Genomic DNA, 18,730 nt, shown 5'->3' with positions numbered 1-18,730 from the left:
TTCCTGGAACATAATGTCCACATTAGCATGTTTTAGGGGAAAGAGATTCATCAAGTAATAAAATAAATCTGGATTCAGATTCTTTAAGGATGGCAAGTTGCTTGTTTCAAGCCAATAACCTACACCTTAGTATAAGTTGCTGCTATTGAGGAGACTTGCCTTGGGGAAGAAACGTGGCCAAACGCTTCCGACATATTGCACACATACAATCCTCGTAAATGGTCAGAACAGCAGTAGAGAATTTCAGCATTTTATTTGTGACAACAATGGTCAGCAAGACATGCAAGTGCCAGCAATCACAAGTAGTCATCAATAGCCACTCCCATCGAGCGCCACAGCCCGGCTCCTGTGCCTCCTGACGGCAATGGCAGCAGACAGGAGAGCAATGACGGCTGTGGCAATGACGAGGAGAAAGGACAGAGTCCCAGCCGAGGCCCACGATGAGGAGGGCGCCTCCAGCCACAGCAGAGCAGCGTCGTTAACAGGCGCTTCTTCAAAGAGCACGGGGCCCTGCAGCGACACCACGTGCTTTCCTACCACGCTGGAAGCGTCAGAGATGGCGTTGCGCTCTGGAACAAGAACAGAAAGCGGTTGAGGACCACTGGCCCATACAAAAGGACACTAAAGGATTCAGGTCCCAGAAAAATAAAACGAGTAGGTCATTAAGGCATGCCACGGCTTGTCAAAAACTAGTCTGCAAAGTCACAGCAAATGTGCTCTAAATAGAAACGATAACATAGCAACATTACCACCAACATGAAAACCCCTTTGTCAGCTGGGTAAATAAGCGCAAGATATTCAAGAGGTCGCGGTGGTGCTCACGGTAGCGCCTGGTCTGTCCACACTGCCGATTGCACTCGGTGAGGAAGTTGGGGCTGGAGCTGTCGCACACCACGATAGAGCAGTGCAGGTAAACCTGTGGCAGACAGAATGCATCGCTCCAGTAAGCAAAGCATTCCATGTTTTACGTAGTCTTTTGTGCCCTCTCCAGTTGGACACAGTACACGTCATCCCTCCATGGGGACTTGGTTTTTAATGGCGGAAAGAATCAGGCACTCACGAGGTCACGGGTGGTGCTGCGGTCAGAGTTCATGAAGGCGAAGGCCTGGAGTGCCAGACGCTTGTAGTGAGAAGGCAGTGGCAGGTCCGCCACACCAGGGAAGGACACACTGCAACAAGGAGACTGCACGGGGCAGCTGCACAGGAAAAGTGCCGTTTACCCTCAATTCAAAGCAAGTGTTATATGCATCGGATTGAATGCACGTATCTTTATTTAAATCTGCATGCACGGATGAAGGCCAGCTTTAGCCAAGACATGCTCACGATCAGCAAGGCAGCCCAAATGCCAACAGGCAGTGCATTTGTGCAATGCAACCATCACTACATGTAGTCGGCCTTGTACAAATCACCAGCTCTGGGAGGCAGAGGGTGGCTGTGTTAACATCCAGAACATCAACCCAAGGAGCAGTGGCCATCGACATTTTGGATGGCACTGCAATCTTGCTTAAACTCCAGAAACTGATCGTACCCATTTACACGAACTGTTGTCATTGATAAAGGGACGTAATTGTACAACTTTGCACTATGAGACCTCCTTTACCAGTGGCAAAATATGGTAATAGGTTTTTACCCTTTCAACTGGTACAAAAACAGACACCTTTATACAAGGCATCATGTTCGCAATAACCACACCACAAGTCAAAATGCAAACAAAAAGAAACAACTCCGATGATGATGACCAGTTGAAGGGGTAAAAAGCTATTACTATATTTTGCCACTGGCAAGCGAGGTCTCGGTGTAAATGTTTACCGAGCTCTCAACTCTGATAGTGCGCCGTCTTTGAGTTGTACGCCTTTTGGCGTCATCTGGTCCAACACCAATGGAGACTAGGCTCTAAGAAAATCCGTCTCGAGTGTGGACCTATCAACTTCAAGGACAGTGCATACCATTATCATCAGAGTGGTTTATTTTTGTTAGCATTTTGACCGCTTGTGTTGTGGTTATTACAAACATGCCTTGTATAAAAAGGTGTCAGTTTTTGTACCAGTTGAAACGGTAAAAACCTATTACACCACAACGGCTTACGTGGGGGAAGAAAAATAAACAACAAATGCCTCAAACCAGGTTGCCTCTGCAGGCCGTGCTGTGGCAGTGAGGGTTTATTGAGCACTACCCCGCCCAGCCTCACCCATCCACCACAAGCTTCCACTGCGTGGGGTCTGTGGCTTCGGCAGTGGGCGTGGCCCAGCAGTCCTTCAGGAAGAGCACCAGCGTGGGGTCAGTGCGGTGCAGCAGTGACGTCTGCACGTAGAGCGGCGTTCCCAGAAGCGTTACCAGCGGGTACTGCCAGGGCTGGTACGGCGTGGTGTAGGAGTTGTCTGGCAGCGTGCAGACATGGTTCACAAGGCATGTGGATTAGTGGTGTAAAGGTCCTGTTTAGAGCACATTGGATAAGGCAAAGCACAAACCCCCCCAAAACGTGCGCATTACTTTTGAATTGAACTAATGCACATCAACATGTTCCTGGCATAAAAACCGTGGCTTATATTTCATGTGTACTTTCAGAATAAAACGGTGACCCTCACTTACATACGGTGTATACAACGGCAGCTCTAAATTTCTGTAGATGTTGTAAGGGTTTCACACCGAGGGGTGGGAATCGGGTGCTAGCAGTTGGCAAAGCGCTAGTCCCATTTTTAGCCAATTGGTAACCAATGAAGCGGTTGATAAATTCGGTCAAGCAAATGTGACCTGACAAATGAGGTTAAGAAAGCCAGTCCAATTTTCCTGTAAACAATGCCCTCAAGGAGACCGTTTTGATTGATGGGTTGTGCAAAAAGACACATTTGGTAGGGGCAGTGTCATCCCATTCAATGTCAGCCCCACACCAACAACAGTTTCAGCTAATAGCTGCTAGATGATTCAAAACCTCAGCAGAAATTAGCATTTGAAGTTACACATCGTACCATGGAGAATATGCAAGTCGTTCTAGGTCCCTTATGGCTAATTATGAACTCTGGCAGGTTCACAAAACTGGCAGCACAGCCTAGTACGCCATGCGTTTGTTGAAGTGGTTTGCAGTTTAAACAAGTAGCCATGACGATTAATGTTACGATTTTTGAATGCAGCCTGCATCACGGGAAATTAAACCAGGGTTGAGCTGCTATCTCGGAAATCGATAAAATAAGCATGACTTTCAGCTGGCTTCGAGCCAGAGCTAATACAGAGAATACAGACAAGTCTGCCCTGGGCAGAGCAACATCACAACCAGTGTTCCCCTAAAGTGCCATTTGTCCGCTCAGAGCTGCACAGGGTGTGGTGGGAGGGCAGTACTCACCAGTGAAGACCTGGAGCAGCAGGGAGAGGGGCCCAGTGGCCGTGGCTGGAGGTGGCGGTGGGAGAGTGCTCACCTGCACTCCAAGCTGCAGGTCTCCACTTCCAAGGAAGCGGCATTGAAGAACCATCCTGGTAAACAGACACCCATCAAAAAGACAAGCACAACGCCCTCACGGCAGCAAGAGATTGCAGGAGCCACACAGCAGACTGACAGGGTGCTTTGCAGACGTACCAGTCAAGGGACCACTTTGGTTAATACTATATTCCTACTACTTCAGGCGATGTTAAAAAGATCATGTGATGAAGAAGAGACGCCCCTGTGCGTTGAAGGTCCCAATTTGAAAATTGAATCGTTGAATATGGAGGTAGATTGGTCATGGTTCTGCAGGGATATGCTGCAACTATTTAATGTTGCAGGGACAGTGGATATTGATGGGGGTGGGTCTCCTGTGCAAGACTCGTGCTTAACTCTCATGAGCACAGCACGTGCAGAGGGGTGGTGGCAGTTCTTACTTGTACGTGGACGACTTGGTGATGGCGACGTTTCCATCGACGCAGAGCTCCCGCTCGGAGACCAACATTAACTCGTACACGAGCTCCTGCCCACTCCACTGGTCACAACAAAAAGTAGTTTACACAACGATACTTCCATTGAGTGCTCAAGCAGATAACTGGTAATGGCAAAGATTCCAAATTGCTCAATTAGATTTTAGGATACCCAGAATTCTTCTTTGACACTCAATCAGTGACCACGCTGTTCTTTATCAACTCGTGCATGATTGTACTCGGGTAGTTGTACATCGTGAAGGGTCCGATGCAGCACTTCAACAAGGCCAAACAACAACCATCAGGATGGGGGCAGGGCAAAGTAGAGTCCAGTACCTGCACAGTGGCACCACACGCTGCCATGGGTACATCAAAGACTGCAAGGTCTTGAGACACCAGCACGGGACTGCACTGCGCACTGCTACTGCCAGTCAGGTGCACGGTGCTCAGGTCCAGCGGTGGAGATGTTAGGTTCCGAGACACAGGTACCACAAAGCGCCCATCTGTGGTGCACACTGGTGGGAGGGTAATGGGGAGTTCGGTGAATCACAGAAGATGCCCCATGTAGCCCGTGGTGATGCAACAAGTCCAGAAACTAGCACCACAGGATGCTACTGTGCCAACATAGAACCTCACAGCAAGAGCCTAGTTTAGGTAGTAAATTATGGAACCTCTGTTGAGTCAGCCATGTACCAGCTTCAGTGTAGAAGCAGCGGCGTACAGTGGGGTCGTAGCAGCAGCCACTCTGTGCACAGACGTCCGTGCTCGGGACACTCTGCACAGAGTTGCATGGGAAGTTCCTGCTCTGACCAGAGCACGTGGCGATCTCTAAAAACAGCAGGAGCACAACCGGTCATCGTACAAAACCCCACACGTACTTAAATGCAAGTCATCGTTTGAGCCACATGTCAAGTATGCGAATTCATGTTACTTGGCACATGACAAACTCACCCAGGCAATACACCCAATCTCAGAAGCGGAGCAGGGTTGAGTATACCGCAAAGATGGGCAAACACCGTGCTCACTGGCTGTAAAAGGCTATGGCAGTGCAGCACAATGTGTTGCATTGCAGGTCAGTGTCACTCAACCTTTGCCAACAAGGAGCGGCGTGGTGAAGCATGGTCAAATTAACTCTAAAGACCCAGGGCAGCACCAACCAGCAGTGCATTAGGAAAACGCGTTGATACGGTGCAACTATTGCAATCAGCTACTGGGGGACATTGCATCGGAAAATGATTCAAGCAGCAAGTTTGTCTAGTAAAAGCCAAGGGCATGAAACGCATTATTGCAAAAGCACCAAGAGAGATGATTTGGGTCGATTAAAAAAAGGCAGTCGTTGACTCAGCAGACCCATTCTAGAGCACCAAGTCATAGGTAGTGCAGTCTGTGGGTCCGATTAGCAGTGTCAAGTCAAAGGTACTCACCTCCAGCCCTCACCGATCTTAGGTTCTCAGGGCAGTCGATGGTGAAAGCCCAGACGAGCCCATTGAGCCCCTGCCGCATCTCCTGCAGCTCCACCTGGATCTTCCTCCTGCCATCCTGGTGAAAGTAGCAGCCCTCAAAATCGGACTCGGGGGCGAGTGCCCCAGGAAGGCTCAAAACAAAAAACAGCAGATTGTGCATTCTAAATGCTTGGGTGAGGCCAGGTTAATGACAAGTAAAACTCAATAGGAAACCCGCCACCACCTGCCACCCAAATTAAGACAGGCAGACCGCACGTGGGGGTTGTATGCCTGGATCCGAAATCACTTTCCCAGGTTTCCCCTTGTTATTGTACAACGGATGCTGCGCTCTACACGTGTAATACATTTTCCATATTGACCTTGCCACAAAACCTCCATTCCTCTTCCCACAAAACCACCGTACTCACAAATTCTCACCCTTTACACGGGCATCACGATCCCTGGGCAGATAGCCCATTGTGTCAACTACACATTTTATTATTAGTTTTCACTTTCATGGCGTATGCAAGTAACCTCAAGTAGTGCACATCTTTCTGGCACAAAGCTCGTATGTTGGTTAGGTCTGCCAACGTTACATTTTGTTGTCCTAGATAATACATGTACAATTACGCCTTGTGCAATATTTTTCTTACATCTATGTTGGTCTCTTACAAGCCAGCTTGGATAGTGACCTTCTGTATCAATACAGAGTGCTGATTATTCTACACCAAGCAAACTGCTCCGATTCCCATCTTTGCATCGAATAGTACTGCGAAAGCTGCATCCATTGGCAGGCGTGAAATGCATAAACCGAAAGCTTGTTTTGCAGTGTTGTGTGATGTAAACCGTTAACACATTGCTTCTATCAAGGTGAGAACTTTGGTTTATATGGACGTCTAGAGATGGCGAATGCGTTACCGTTAAGCACAGAAAGAGAACGATTATGCTAGAGATAAGACTGAGGAGACTGAGAATAAAGACAAACAAGCAATGCGAGTCAAGAAAGGGGACTTAGGAATGGCTGGAAGAGCAATGTAGTAACATGGCATACTACAGTGAACAAGAGCACAAATGCAAAGCGCAAACCAAGGTAAACCGATAAAAAACAAGGATGTAAGATCTTAATAACAAGACAGATGGAATGAGCATTGCATCGATTGTATAGGGATACCAGTCGAGAAAGAGCTGCTGTATAAACTAGAAACAAAGTCGCTACCAGCAAGGGGATGATCGAAATATTTTGTAGGAATAAATAGAAAAAACAAAAACCATCTGAAAACTAATTCCAGAGTGGATGGCATGAGCTAAAAAAAAAAAATCTTGGAAGGAACTTTAAAAATAAATGTACGAGCTACGCAAACGTAGAGGGAAAAATACCGGGGTAGACAAAATCCAATTCGATTCTGGCCAGACAACATCGGTGGCACGCGATGGCTGATCGGTTATGGATTGCGAAACATCAATTTCGCTACTACCACAGCAGTCCCAGCAGGTACTAGCATCGACGCAAGTCAACGGTCTCCTCGTGTTCACCTCCACGCGCACGTGGCAGGCATCACCAGCAGCGGTGAAGTGGAGCGCAGCACCGTCCCTCGCGATGGAGAAGCCGCACTCCCCCTGCACAGACTCCACATCCACGGCCTCATTCCGCACCGCTGGCGACATCAAGCACAAAGTTATAAAAACATGCATCTGGATTGCGCACCACAAGTTAATGTGGGTAGCGTGACTGCAAGGAGAACAACAAAGTATGGCGTCAGCGTCAACGCGAATAGGAAGTCTCCACAGTACCAGGAACGTCTCTAGGACACAGGATCCTCAATACACTGTTGGAGTTACGGTACTCTCAAACCTGCACAACGACCTCGTCTAATAGCTGCGCGGCAGATTTAGCGACAAGAGCGTCCAAGTCGACAACGGAGGATTCCGGTGGGAAATGCAGACGATGCAAGTAGAGAACCAGAGTCTGACAGGAGTCACCAGGTTCAGCTTATAACAGAAGGTACCACCTTGCATGAAATGTTTTAATGAAAGGAAGAGCCCATTGCGTATGCAAGCAAAAAGTAGGCATCGATAAATAAGGGCTTCAACTGTTTAATAACACATGCACCATTGGAACCTCGCTTGCCAGTAGCAAAACATGATAATTGGCTCTAAGGAAAGCCGTCTCGGGTGTGGACCAATCAATTTCAAGGACAGTGCATACATTATCAGAGTTATGTTTTTGTTTGCATTCCGACTGCAGGTTTAGTGGTCAATGCAAACATGACTCCTTGTAAAAAAAGGTGTCAGTTTTGTTGCCAGATAAAAGGGTAAAAAACGAATTGTCAAAAACACACGCATTTATCCTATGGAAAATTAAGGGTTGATTGCCGGCTGCTGTATTAGACTAGTTGAAATGAACCCAATATAATATCATGCTTTGAACCCAAGATTCCTAAATTTCCCATAATTCATAAGAACTACATTTCATAACCCAGAGTGAACCAAAAAACCTAAAAAGCGACACCGAATAGCAAAAACTGCAGAGGTCAGAACGCATTGAAAACGAAGCAGTTGGGACCAAAACAAGTGGCCAGAGATTCTCAACCCTGAATCAAGTTGCTAGGATCCTTGAGAAGCTTCATATATGCAATCATACAATGGATCAAGATGATTAATTATGTCATCACGATTGAAGTGAAAGCTCGTGGACTCACTCCGTACAAAGACACGGTAATCACTGTCAGAGGAGCTGCGCCATCCCACAGAGAAACCCAGAGTGGAGGAGAGGCATTGCTTCAGCAGACCTGGGGGAGGCAGTTCAGAAGTTGAAACGTCAACATCAACTACACCTTCCGGAGTAATTAAAAAACAGCCCGCGACGGTTGGTGGGTGGGCGCACATCAGTCCCTTACCTTTTCTGTGCACACAAGTCTGCACGTGCACGACTCGCCAGTATGAACCTCATACCAGGGATCGTCAACCTGCAGCTTCGAAGCCACAGGTTGAAACATGGCTCTTGATATTTTGGTTGTAGACCCCCTGCATTAGACTCTTGAAATTGTAGTGGAAAGTTGCCAAGGTAGAGCCTGACAAATGCAAATTATCAACGCGATTGTACAGTTCGTTGTTACTACAATGGAAAGGAACAAGGCCATGATGATTTTGCCACGTGAGTGTTACGTATAGTCGTGTGCTGTCCAAGTTGTACAACTCACTATTTTAAGTACAGTTTCAAGAGCCGTACCAATCCGTCAAAAGCCATATTTTTCAAAAGGGTTATTATTGTAAAAAGAAACGTGCAAGGGAGTTCATGTCCCTGAACGCCCAGTTTCCATGCGCTGGAGGATTATTAATTATCCCCATGCCGGCCCCGTGCCCGGCAGCCATCACGTCGCGTCACGTGACTGCTGCAGCGCACAATAAAGGCACCCCCACCTCGTCCAGGCAGCGCTCTTGTGGGCAACTCATGTCGCCGGTAACACTTTTCCAGTTCACCTAGACGCCGCCCTTCTAGTCTTGCGCACGGCGGTGTCTGTACACACGATGTGGTATTGAGCGAATGCGCGATGTGGTTTTGTGGCGACAGAAGCAGCAGTGCCCCCTACCACTCGGCTCCCCCAGCGTCCGTGGTCCCAGCGACTGGCGATGCCTCGCGAGGACGGAGCCCAGGCAGAGGAAGCTGTGGGGAGCACGAGACACGTGACCGCCAAGACGAGAGAACACAGGGAAAGAGGCAAACACTGCCGTCGCCGCCCCCCCACCCCCAAAAAAAAAATTTAAGTGACCAGTAGCGATTTTAGGGAGCACCTGTTCAAGGCCAGCACAGTGCACGATGGAGTTGGTGTGAACAGCGCCACGCAATGCCACCTTTGGAACCCTTACCACCCACAAATGGTGTAAGCGAGACATTTCAGGACCGCACTTTCACATTTTTATCTAAATGCATTTCTCCATGCAGGTCAGTTACCCAGAGCGATATGGATACGCTCGCTCTTACAAACGTACACGTGACTTCATTATCAAGAAATGTTGAGTAACATCCCTGAACACCACTCAGCACGCTCCTCCGCCTCCTCACCTGGTCAGGAGCAGTAGAAGAACTCGCAGGGTCGCCATCGTAAAACAAATCGGCTGCGTCGCCTCCTTTAGGCCACGACCCCTTTTATATGGAGAGCCCTCAGCGATCCCGATCCAGATTGGATCAGATCCACCCACGCATTGTCTCATCAGCGAGATTGTATCAGACCAGATCCACTCACTGATTGTCTCATCAGTAGAGTTTGCTTGATCTCGGCATACGTGCATGGATTGGAGCAGCACCGCAATCACGCGGCACGTACGCAGGAGGATTTAATTGGCTCATTACTGAAACTGAATGAGGCCGGGCGCAGATAAAAGCCCCGAGTCGGGACAGTAGCTGCGTTGGCTCTGCTGGTGCCGTGCTAAGTCTCGGTTTTTGTTGTCCTTGCGATGGAGACCACGAGGGCTTTGTTTGCGGTCTTGGGGTTGTTATGTCTTGCCTCTGGTGAGTGCAGTTTGGTCAAAATATGCATTTATAAACTTGTTGTTTTGTTGTTCAATGCAACTACCGTGTTTACTGATGTCAACGCCATAATATACCCGCACTAACGATGGGTTTGGTAGTGTGGCGTGGTGGTTAATTCACTGTTCTATATACCTGAACGCGAATTTGCGTCCCGGTAATGTTAACATCGGCGACAAGTGTGTAGACCTGGGCTTTGCCCTAATTCCGCCCGTACTGATCCGTATGGTCAAACTGACGACCGCAATGTGCGAGACTTGATCCAGTAGTAGATTGCCAAAACGTATTCTTAACCTGTCGTAACGCGTGTATAAATTTATTGAGGTGCTACTGGGGAATTCGAACCCTAGCACTAGTAGCTCCGTGTGGATGATTGTGACTCGCGTCTCAGACTTTATGGCTTGATTGACCACCTGTGTCACTGTTTGGGTAACTCTCGCGTCTCGTCCCGTGCGGCACCGCCAGCTGCAGTGGCCACCTCCGCCACGGTGAGTGTGGTGTGTGACGAGGCGACGCTCACGCTGACCGTGAGCAGGGACCTGTTCGGCACGGGTCACCTGGCCCAGGCGAGTGACCTGTCCCTGGGAGTGCCAGCCTGCCCCATCACTGAGAGCGATGCCCTTGTTGGGACGGTGACGTTCCTCTACGCACTGGAAAGCTGTGGCAGCAGCATCCAGGTAACTGGCTGCTAATGCTGCTGTAACATAATCTGCGCAATCCAACTGCTTCATTTTTTGGCCGAGTTTAGATGCAGAAGAATTACAATTCCGCATTCGAGTCGAGCCAAACTTCTTCAATAACAGCGGGGTTTATCGCTTTGAAGTCTCCTTGGTATTTGTAGATCGGTCATTGCATTATTATGTTAACGTCCGTTCTGGTTGACCAGTAGTACATTAGAGCATTTTTATTCTTCCATAATAGATCGGGCATCTGCCATAGTTTGTGTGGGTGTGGTTTTTGTGGTGGACAGGAGCTAGGTGAATTATTTAAACCATGGAACTGCTGCATTGGGTCTTCCACCAAGGTGTTTGAGCTTTTTTTTTACTTCCACTAGTATTGCATTAGATTAAAAAAAACCCACGTCTTCCACCTCTCCTTAGATGAGTGCAGAGCTGCTTTCTTACGAGAACTACCTCTACTACCGCCCCACGTCCAACACGGGCATTATCCGCACAAACTACGTCGCCGTGCCGGTCGTTTGCCGCTATCCCAGGCGAGTTCACCAGCAGTCTCTTGTTGACATTTGCTTCATTTTGAAGTCCAGCTAAACTGCTTGCAATTCTACCACTGTCTTTACAAACTACGTGCCGTTTCGTGTGCTTTAACTTTGCGAGGCCTGAATTGCAATGAATCCAAATTAACAGCGAGTTAAGCTTCCGATGGAAGGTCTCCCTGTGCTGTCTGTCGTGGGGGTTTTTGGTGCCAACTTTACGGATGGGTTCACATCAAGCTCCTGTGGCGTGGCCTGCCTCAAACCTCCTGCCTTGCAAGTGTCCACGCCTGAAGTGGTGCATGCCTTGCATACTGTGAACCACGGTCCCCTTAATTATACTCCATTGCACCAAGTCTCCTACTTAATCTTATTTGGTCCTCGTCGGATATAAGTCTTGCACGTTGTGATGTTAAATATACTCTGAAAATATGGTTATGTATCTCTTCGCTTGTCTACTCCTTGTAAGATTGTTAACAGCATTGCAATAAGAATCTGGTCACAATTAGTGCTGTCGAGCATCGCCCACCTCTGCTCGTTTGTCGAGAATGTGTGCCTGATCTCCTCCTCACTGCAGGAAGGGGAACGTGTCTAGCAATGCCATCAAACCCACATGGATCCCCTTCAGCAGCGCCAAGGTTATGCAGCAGCAGCTGAGCTTCACGCTGAGGCTCATGACCGGTCAGTGGTGATGTGAGGACGTTGATTGCCTATTGTGCACATGGCTACTACCAGGATGGCAGTTTAGACTATAAACCCTTCAAGATGTTTGCTTGGTATTGAAGAATAGGCCAGATATATGCCCGAGGTCCCTAAACTTTATCTGAGTTTTGAGAATAGGTTTTCCCCTGTTTGGCAAACCCCAAACTGAAACCTTTTTTTACAAGGAATCATGTCTGCATTAACCAGAATCCTTGGTCAGAATGCAAACACAAACTCTAATATATGCATTGTCTTTGAAACTGGTCCACACCAGACGGCTTTCTTTAGAGTTTTTTTTTGCATTCCGACCACAAATAGTGTGGTTAATGCACAAGATTCCTTGTAAAAGTTTTCAGTTTGGTGTTTTAACATCTAAACACCTGTTGCCAGAACAAAGTTAAACCAATTCTCATATTTTGGTACTGGCAAAGGAGGTCCCATGATTTATCTGGGATTCTTCCACAAGCAGTGGCGTGATCAAGCACTTTCCTGGCTTTGTCTTTAGTCTGCACTCGGCCTTGGCAATTGTGTTTTGAAGTTGTCTAATTGGTTTCTTTTTTATGAAGACGACTGGAGTGTGGCGCGACCTTCCACCGTATACCAGCTGGGCCAGACTCTGCATGTCGAGGCGAGCGTGCAGGCACTGAACCACGTTCCACTCCGGATCTTCGTGGTCAGCTGCTTTGCAACCCCGGTTCCGGACAGGAACTCTCCCCTCAGCTACCAAATAATTTCTAACTCTGGGTGAGATTTCGCTCTCCTAATCCCACCTGATGAATGTGTATGCTCCTTGTAAAGGTGGCATTCCATTGCTTGAGTATATAACATCCTGACGTTGAAATGTCGCTGAATCTTGCTCTGATGGTTATGCCTGACCAGGTGTATAGTTGATGCTTTTTATCACGTAGTGTCTGTCCGTACACTACTGATGAGAGATGTGGTCAATGTGCGTTATTGGTGACTGCTTTGGTTTGCGGGTGGGAGGAGCCCCTTGTCCCTTAAGAGGTGGTCTTTGCGCACCCTCGGTGCAGTATTATACTTCTGCTGGCCTGCCCTATTTAAAGCCACGTGTCATACGTCTACGGTGTCTGTGCAGGTGTCTTGTGGATGGCAAAGTCTCGTATGATGCTCACCTTACTTCTGGCTTCCTGCTCCGACAAAGTGACAACGTCCTTCGCTTCTTCATAGATTCCTTCCGCTTCCTTGCGACGTTCACCAACAATGGCGATCAGGTGATTTATTGTCATGCAGGCCTCTATAGAAACCATCTTTAGCCACGTGATGGGCAGTGTGGTTGAGGTAAGAACCCATCTTCCTCTTCTCGGTCCAGGTTTTCGTCTTCTGCCAGCTGAAGGTTGCAGATGTTGCTACATCTCCAACGGCTGTCAATAAAGCTTGCACCTACAGTGCCTCGGCTGCATACAGGTTGGTCTGCTTCGTTGTATTGCTCAGCAATTTGTTTTTCAGTGTTCCATCCAATAGCTCAATCCATGCCTTGCATGCATGTGTGCTTAACCAATATCCCCCAAGACCTGACTTCGGTTTCTAGCTGCAACTGGTATTACAAAATTTCCTGTGCAGTTCCACGGGTCTGCGCTTGTTTAGATGTATTCAGGTGCTTATTGGTCATAGCCTCATGCACTGGTCTTGCGTTTTGCAACAAGTGTAAAAGCCTGCATACGACGTCCGTAATTCGTTTAAGCTCATTTTGAAAAGTCTGAGCCTGGTAGCCAGAGTTCAAATCTCACTCGTGGCTAAATTCAGGAGCATCAACTGAGCCGCGCCTTAGTATATTTTTCTCAAGCTGATCACCAGGGCTGGTGCATAACAGGACATTGAAGGTGGTGCTGGCCACGGACTGCCCCTTGATGCTACAAATAGTTTCAGTACTTTCCCTATAAAGCTCTGACTCTACAGGTTGGGTGCCATCATACAGTTAAACATAACTACGCCCAGAGTTGTATTCCTGGCCACTGCTCCCATCGAGTGTGGTATTGTCGCCATCGGTCTGGTCGAGCGTGGTGCTGGCCCTAAACGCGTTCTCAATCGTCACTTTAATCAAATGTGAACGGATACGAGTGAGCATTGCCTGTAACTACAGACGACGTTTGTGTGCAATGCAGGTGGGTCTCTGCTGATGGCTCCGACTCGGTATGCAGCTGCTGCGAGTCCACGTGCCCCAGTGGAAGAAGGCGCAGGGATGTGGCAGCAGTGACTGGTGAGTACATCCGTCGTAATCGGACATTTAGTCTTGTACAGGAGACCCTTGAATATCATGGGAGTGAAGTTCTTGGAAAGTGTCCAAAGCCAAACTGCGACATGCACGATGTAAGCCTTTCCTAAATAATGGTGTTAGGTGGCAATCAAAGGTGGGAGGCATCACGATTGAAATAAGTACTGTAATGTGCCAAGTAAACTAAACAGAAATGCTTTTGTGACTGCAGGGATTCATTCTTGGTTCTTTCAGTAAAGTTGCGTAGAAGGGAAATAATACAAATAACACGAATTCGCATGACGTTTCGATTGCAACACAAGGAAGCATCATTAGGTGTGTATGGGCTTATGCCTGGGCATTCGCCGCATTACAAATGTGGTTCTCTCACTCAGGACCGTCGTATGCGGTGGAAGATATGATGCTGGGCCCCATCGTGATTGCCAAGCCCTTCTCAGATGGTGCTGAGCCAAGCAGCCCTGCAAAACTGCAGCAGCCACGGGTTTCTACATCTGCATCCAAAGGTAATCCTGTCGGATTATTTCATGGCACATTTTTTTTTCCATTCTCGGGGTTAAAAGCTACTTCTCAAACTTCGATTCTGGCAAATAGGTCCCATGATGTATCTGCTCGCCCAGGGATATAAATGCTCTGATACATGGATTGTCGTTGTACTGTTTGCGTTTTTGGCGTTTTCTGGGATTGACTTGGACTAGGCCATAAACAAGGTTGTCTCTAGTGTAGATCAATCCGTTTCAAAGACGATACCTATATAAAAGGAGCATGTTCACCAAAAGTACATGTGGTTAATGCAGACTTGATTTCTTTGTAAAGGGTATCAATTTGGTATGAATATATTAACACCTGTTTTATTGCCAGAAAGAGTAAAACCTCTTTGCATACCATCTGATTCAATTAAGACTAAACCAGGACCTCCATGAGGCAATGAAGCTCTCAGGTTGACCTTGGATTGGCAGTCTGTAATACTTGATCTCTATACGGAACTTTGTGCAATTTGGGGAGGAAGAAATTTGTTTTTCCGAACTCTATCTTCTTCCCTTTTGAAAGGGCCTATGACATCCAACTACAACCCCCTTTCCCCAATAACTAGTTGAAAAGGTACAAAACACTGATATTACAGCAGTGCCCTAAAGGTATGCCGAAGATGTATTGCCATGCTCCAATGTCCTTTGGTCGTCGATGTAAATATGTTTAAGATGACAAACTGTTTAACAGACCTAATATGATATTTGTGATCGTTTTTAACAATATAAGTTGTGTGACATGCTAAATTAAACCCATCCACCAGTGTTAAATGGCAAACCTTGGTGAGTGACATATTTGAACAGCACGCCTTTCACACCTTGACCAAATACTTGGATAGGTCAAATGCTCCCAAAACCTCCGGCATGTGGAAACCCTAGCTTTATGGCTCCGCAGTTACCCACCAGCCCTTTCTCTCAATTGTTTTACAGGTGCTGCTCCCATCCTTGGTCTGGGAGTGGCTGCGCTGGTGATGGCTGTCGCAGCAAGTGCCACGGTGGCTGTGTTTGTTTCGAAGAGGCGTCGCACGACTCCTTCAAAGGGATTGGAAACGAGCTTCTGATCTTCAGTTGCTTTGCTTTACCTATGATAATAAAACTCTGGTGCATTACTTTTCTGGTCTTGTGGGGTTTTTGTTTGGTGTTGTGAGCACTGTGTAACCACCATCGCCCAGTTAATGAGGGCGAGTATGGAAACGATTAGGTGGTCTCCAGTTTATGCGTTGCAGGACTAGTGGGATCTACCTAATATAGGAAAATGTTTTTTAAACATTCCCAATTGTCCTAACTGGCAGTCTTCTTTGTCATGTGCAATGGAGCAGTTAAACAATTTAAGCTGACTGCTTTCCTATGCCTCTTTAATCTGCCATGAAAAATGGCCCCAGAATTTTTCAACGTGGACAGTAATTGGGCATTGTTGGTACATTATAAAGACGGGTAATGTGCAACAACCGTGCAAAAAAATAGGATCATTTAATACTGTACATGTGGCAATTGTTTCCAGAGTGCCCACAGCCTTAAATGAAAATATTTATTCATCCTAGGGACGTGAGCTCTGAAACTCTGTCCATTGGATGCATGTCAAAGTTACACCAACCAACAATAACAACTGGGAGTGCATAGTATCTTAAAGGTACCTTCATTGCACTATACAAAGTATATCTGGGTGGGGAGGGGCTGGTCACCCTGTGGTGCCCTTATAAAGCTGAACGTTTAACCTACTCACGCCGGCTTGTGCCCACCCTCAGTCGGCCATATTTGTGGAATACACCACGCCACCGTTGACCCTGGCCATTGATCGAGCAACCCAACGTTCCTACCAGCTCCCTATGCAGGAATGTGTTAATGTCTAATTTACAACGTCAAGGTTCCAACGCTGTGCTGCAAAGGCTTTGTTACATGCAGGCGTGTAAGTACAACTACTTCGTTTCATTATTAACATACATGTTTTGAACGATTGAGAACCACATGGGTGCAAGGCTGCAGAAAGGGTTAACCAATGGTTAGGTGAATTTTATTAGGTTTCTTCATTAAAATGGGGTTAACTCGTAATTTGCAGATTTACCAATGAGTATTGTGGCTGAATGTGACCAAATATTTCTCTTGCATCAAGTGACTGTCGAAAAAAGTTATTGCCTGGCTGGTTATTTTTAAATCCTTTATATCAAGTTCGCTTGCTTGCGACCGTGCAAATCTTTCGGTCGTTTTTTAACCCACTTCCCGTGATCCAATCGAGCTGACATTTTGCACACAGACTCGTTGTGCGTGACAATTTATTTTCGTGAGAAAAATTTCCATAACTTTAAACTTTTTAGGAAAAAAATATTTAATTACCAATTGCTTAATGGTGGCAGGCAATCATCTGACCCATAGGTGGCAGCCATCTCAAGCCAGAGGACGAGAGGACTCTAGCCGCCACGCATATAAAGGATTTATAGTGAAAAACTTTGTTTTTACGGGTTAATTTTTTACCAAACGAGGGCCTGATGGAGCACAGCTCTGTAACCGTATCATGTCCTGGAGAACGGTCCCAACGCAACTGGACCATGTACAGGGGTGCTGCTGTCTGAACCACGTGAGGATACCACGTCGGGGGGGGGGGGGGGCAGTGAGGGAGATGGACATTTTAAATGGAGGGGATGATGGGGGAGGGGACATATAGCAAACCGAATGTGGGAGACCGAGGGGGGAGAAGGAAGAGTGGAAGGGGGGTGGGCAAAGAAGGCCCCGAAGATCACAACATGTGGCTGATGGGCGTATTATACTATCCTTACACCATTTCGCGTCGTGCTCCTACTTTACCACTGAGGAGCTAGACCCTCCTTTTGGGTCCATGTTTCCTAGCTCCACTAATCCGCCAAGCTCGTATCGGGCTCTGTATAAGAGGGGATAACCTGGCCTCAAAACCTCTCCTTTTCTGCTTGGAACTCAAATGTTCAATGACTGCATGTGCAGTTGTTTTCCTCGCACTTTCTGTTTATAGGTGGCGTTGTGTCGTCACTTTGGAAGGGTTTAGCCAGAGATCAACGATTAAATTTTTGGTCCGCGTTTTGGGCAACTGAGAAAATGGGAGACGTCTTCTGACGTTGCTTCGCACAAAGGGCAGCAGATTGGGGTGTTTGGGTCGATTCGATTTTGGTAATCGGCTAGCATGGAGCAGAAACCTGAACAGAGATGAGCTAGTTTTGTGCGAGTTGCCCGGGTCAAGGATTTTTCGTCCTCTGCTATGGGTGGAGGCCAACCCCCTAGCACGACATTTGGCTTGTAGGCGTTCAGGCAGTATATGGTGGCAGCGGTGTGCAAGTGGTTCTATTATTGATTTGGTGGTGCTATTTGGCGGAAGAGCGTTTAAAGTAGATTGCACGTTGGCAGAGCTGAAGGAAAGCTAGGTGGATTTCACTTTCCTAGCAGGTGCAAGGATGCATTGCGAGCCATATATCGATCAGTGAGAAGCTTGCAGTGGTTTGAATAGGAAGAACTTTGATTTCTTGGTGGAGGTGATCAATGGGTGCCATGAAGTGGCATCCTGTGGCTAGGTGAAGTGCTTGGTATTGGGCGGTTTGGAGCTTTTGATAACTTGTAGAGGAGAGGTTTGGGCATCAAATGGGACAAGCATAATTAATGATGGGACTTACAATGGCTTTTTAGGTTCGGAGTAAAGTTTATTTTTGTTGACCCCCAAGATGTGCTGGCTATAGATCGTAAGATGCTATTTCGTTTATTAACTTTTGCATGGACGTTTCTGCCGTGTTGAGCGAAACTGAACATGGTGTCAAAGACTTAGGTTTTTTTTGATAAAGTCACGTAGGTAAAAATAAATAATAAAATAAAAATAATAGAAATAATAATAGAAATAAAATTATAAATCACAGCTAAATTTACTGTATCAAGTGATGCAAAATTCCAAGATATAAGTTCTTAAATACAAGTTAAGGGGGGAGGAGGGGGGAGGGGCTTATCTGAATGTGGTAGCCAATGAATGGAACGTGTTGGGGGGGGGGGGCTAAAAGAGAACAATAGGTGCACATGTTGTTGTTTTACCCAGTGTTGGTTGAAAATCCAAATACAAAAAGGAGAGTACTGTTAAACGCTGGGGATGTCAACACTCGGTAAAGTAGAATAGTACCTGTCAAATAAGATGTTCCAAAATGTGTAGTTAAATCTTTTTTGCATGGTTAATAACATTTTTCCAATGATTACTCAGTTTGTACC

The 18,730-nt window shown here is 47.0% G+C and overlaps 2 protein-coding genes across 2 annotated transcripts; one reads left to right on the top strand and one right to left on the bottom strand.

The window, feature by feature from the left end:
- Positions 1-236: 236 nt before the first annotated feature.
- Positions 237-9,477, bottom strand: LOC144737591 (zona pellucida sperm-binding protein 4-like). The gene is made up of 13 exons (XM_078620349.1): positions 9,388-9,477; positions 8,915-8,988; positions 8,024-8,113; positions 6,858-6,979; positions 5,307-5,421; positions 4,576-4,710; positions 4,219-4,397; positions 3,850-3,947; positions 3,338-3,465; positions 2,189-2,378; positions 1,061-1,196; positions 823-916; positions 237-569 (listed from the first exon to the last, which is right to left on the bottom strand). The coding sequence occupies exons 1-13, from the start codon at positions 9,423-9,425 to the stop codon at positions 310-312; spliced, it is 1,659 nt and encodes a 552-aa protein (XP_078476475.1). The 5' UTR covers positions 9,426-9,477; the 3' UTR covers positions 237-309.
- A 229-nt stretch (positions 9,478-9,706) lies between these two features.
- LOC144737592 (zona pellucida sperm-binding protein 3-like) lies at positions 9,707-15,630 on the top strand. Its single transcript, XM_078620350.1, has 10 exons — positions 9,707-9,834; positions 10,318-10,529; positions 10,953-11,065; positions 11,640-11,743; positions 12,331-12,508; positions 12,861-12,996; positions 13,095-13,189; positions 13,888-13,982; positions 14,372-14,500; positions 15,452-15,630. The coding sequence occupies exons 1-10, from the start codon at positions 9,780-9,782 to the stop codon at positions 15,580-15,582; spliced, it is 1,248 nt and encodes a 415-aa protein (XP_078476476.1). The 5' UTR covers positions 9,707-9,779; the 3' UTR covers positions 15,583-15,630.
- The last annotated feature ends 3,100 nt before the right edge of the window (positions 15,631-18,730 follow it).

Source organism: Lampetra planeri, chromosome 72 (assembly GCF_965212315.1).
Source record: "Lampetra planeri chromosome 72, kcLamPlan1.2.h2, whole genome shotgun sequence".
NCBI lineage: Eukaryota > Metazoa > Chordata > Hyperoartia > Petromyzontiformes > Petromyzontidae > Lampetra > Lampetra planeri.
This window is presented reverse-complemented; position numbering and strand designations above follow the sequence as displayed.

What these genes read in the sequence shown, in the direction of transcription:
- LOC144737592 (XM_078620350.1), top strand. Translation starts at nt 9,780, where the DNA reads ATGGAGACCACGAGGGCTTTGTTTGCGGTCTTGGGGTTGTTATGTCTT. An exon ending in GTCGTTTGCCGCTATCCCAG is followed by an intron (nt 11,066 to 11,639) that starts GCGAGTTCACCA and finishes TCCTCACTGCAG; the next exon opens with GAAGGGGAACGTGTCTAGCA. An exon ending in TTCTACATCTGCATCCAAAG is followed by an intron (nt 14,501 to 15,451) that starts GTAATCCTGTCG and finishes ATTGTTTTACAG; the next exon opens with GTGCTGCTCCCATCCTTGGT.
- LOC144737591 (XM_078620349.1), bottom strand. Translation starts at nt 9,425, where the DNA reads ATGGCGACCCTGCGAGTTCTTCTACTGCTCCTGACCAG. An exon ending in CTTCTACTGCTCCTGACCAG is followed by an intron (nt 8,989 to 9,387) that starts GTGAGGAGGCGG and finishes TGCTCCCCACAG; the next exon opens with CTTCCTCTGCCTGGGCTCCG. An exon ending in TGGAAGCTTGTGGTGGATGG is followed by an intron (nt 1,197 to 2,188) that starts GTGAGGCTGGGC and finishes TTTCCTGTGCAG; the next exon opens with CTGCCCCGTGCAGTCTCCTT.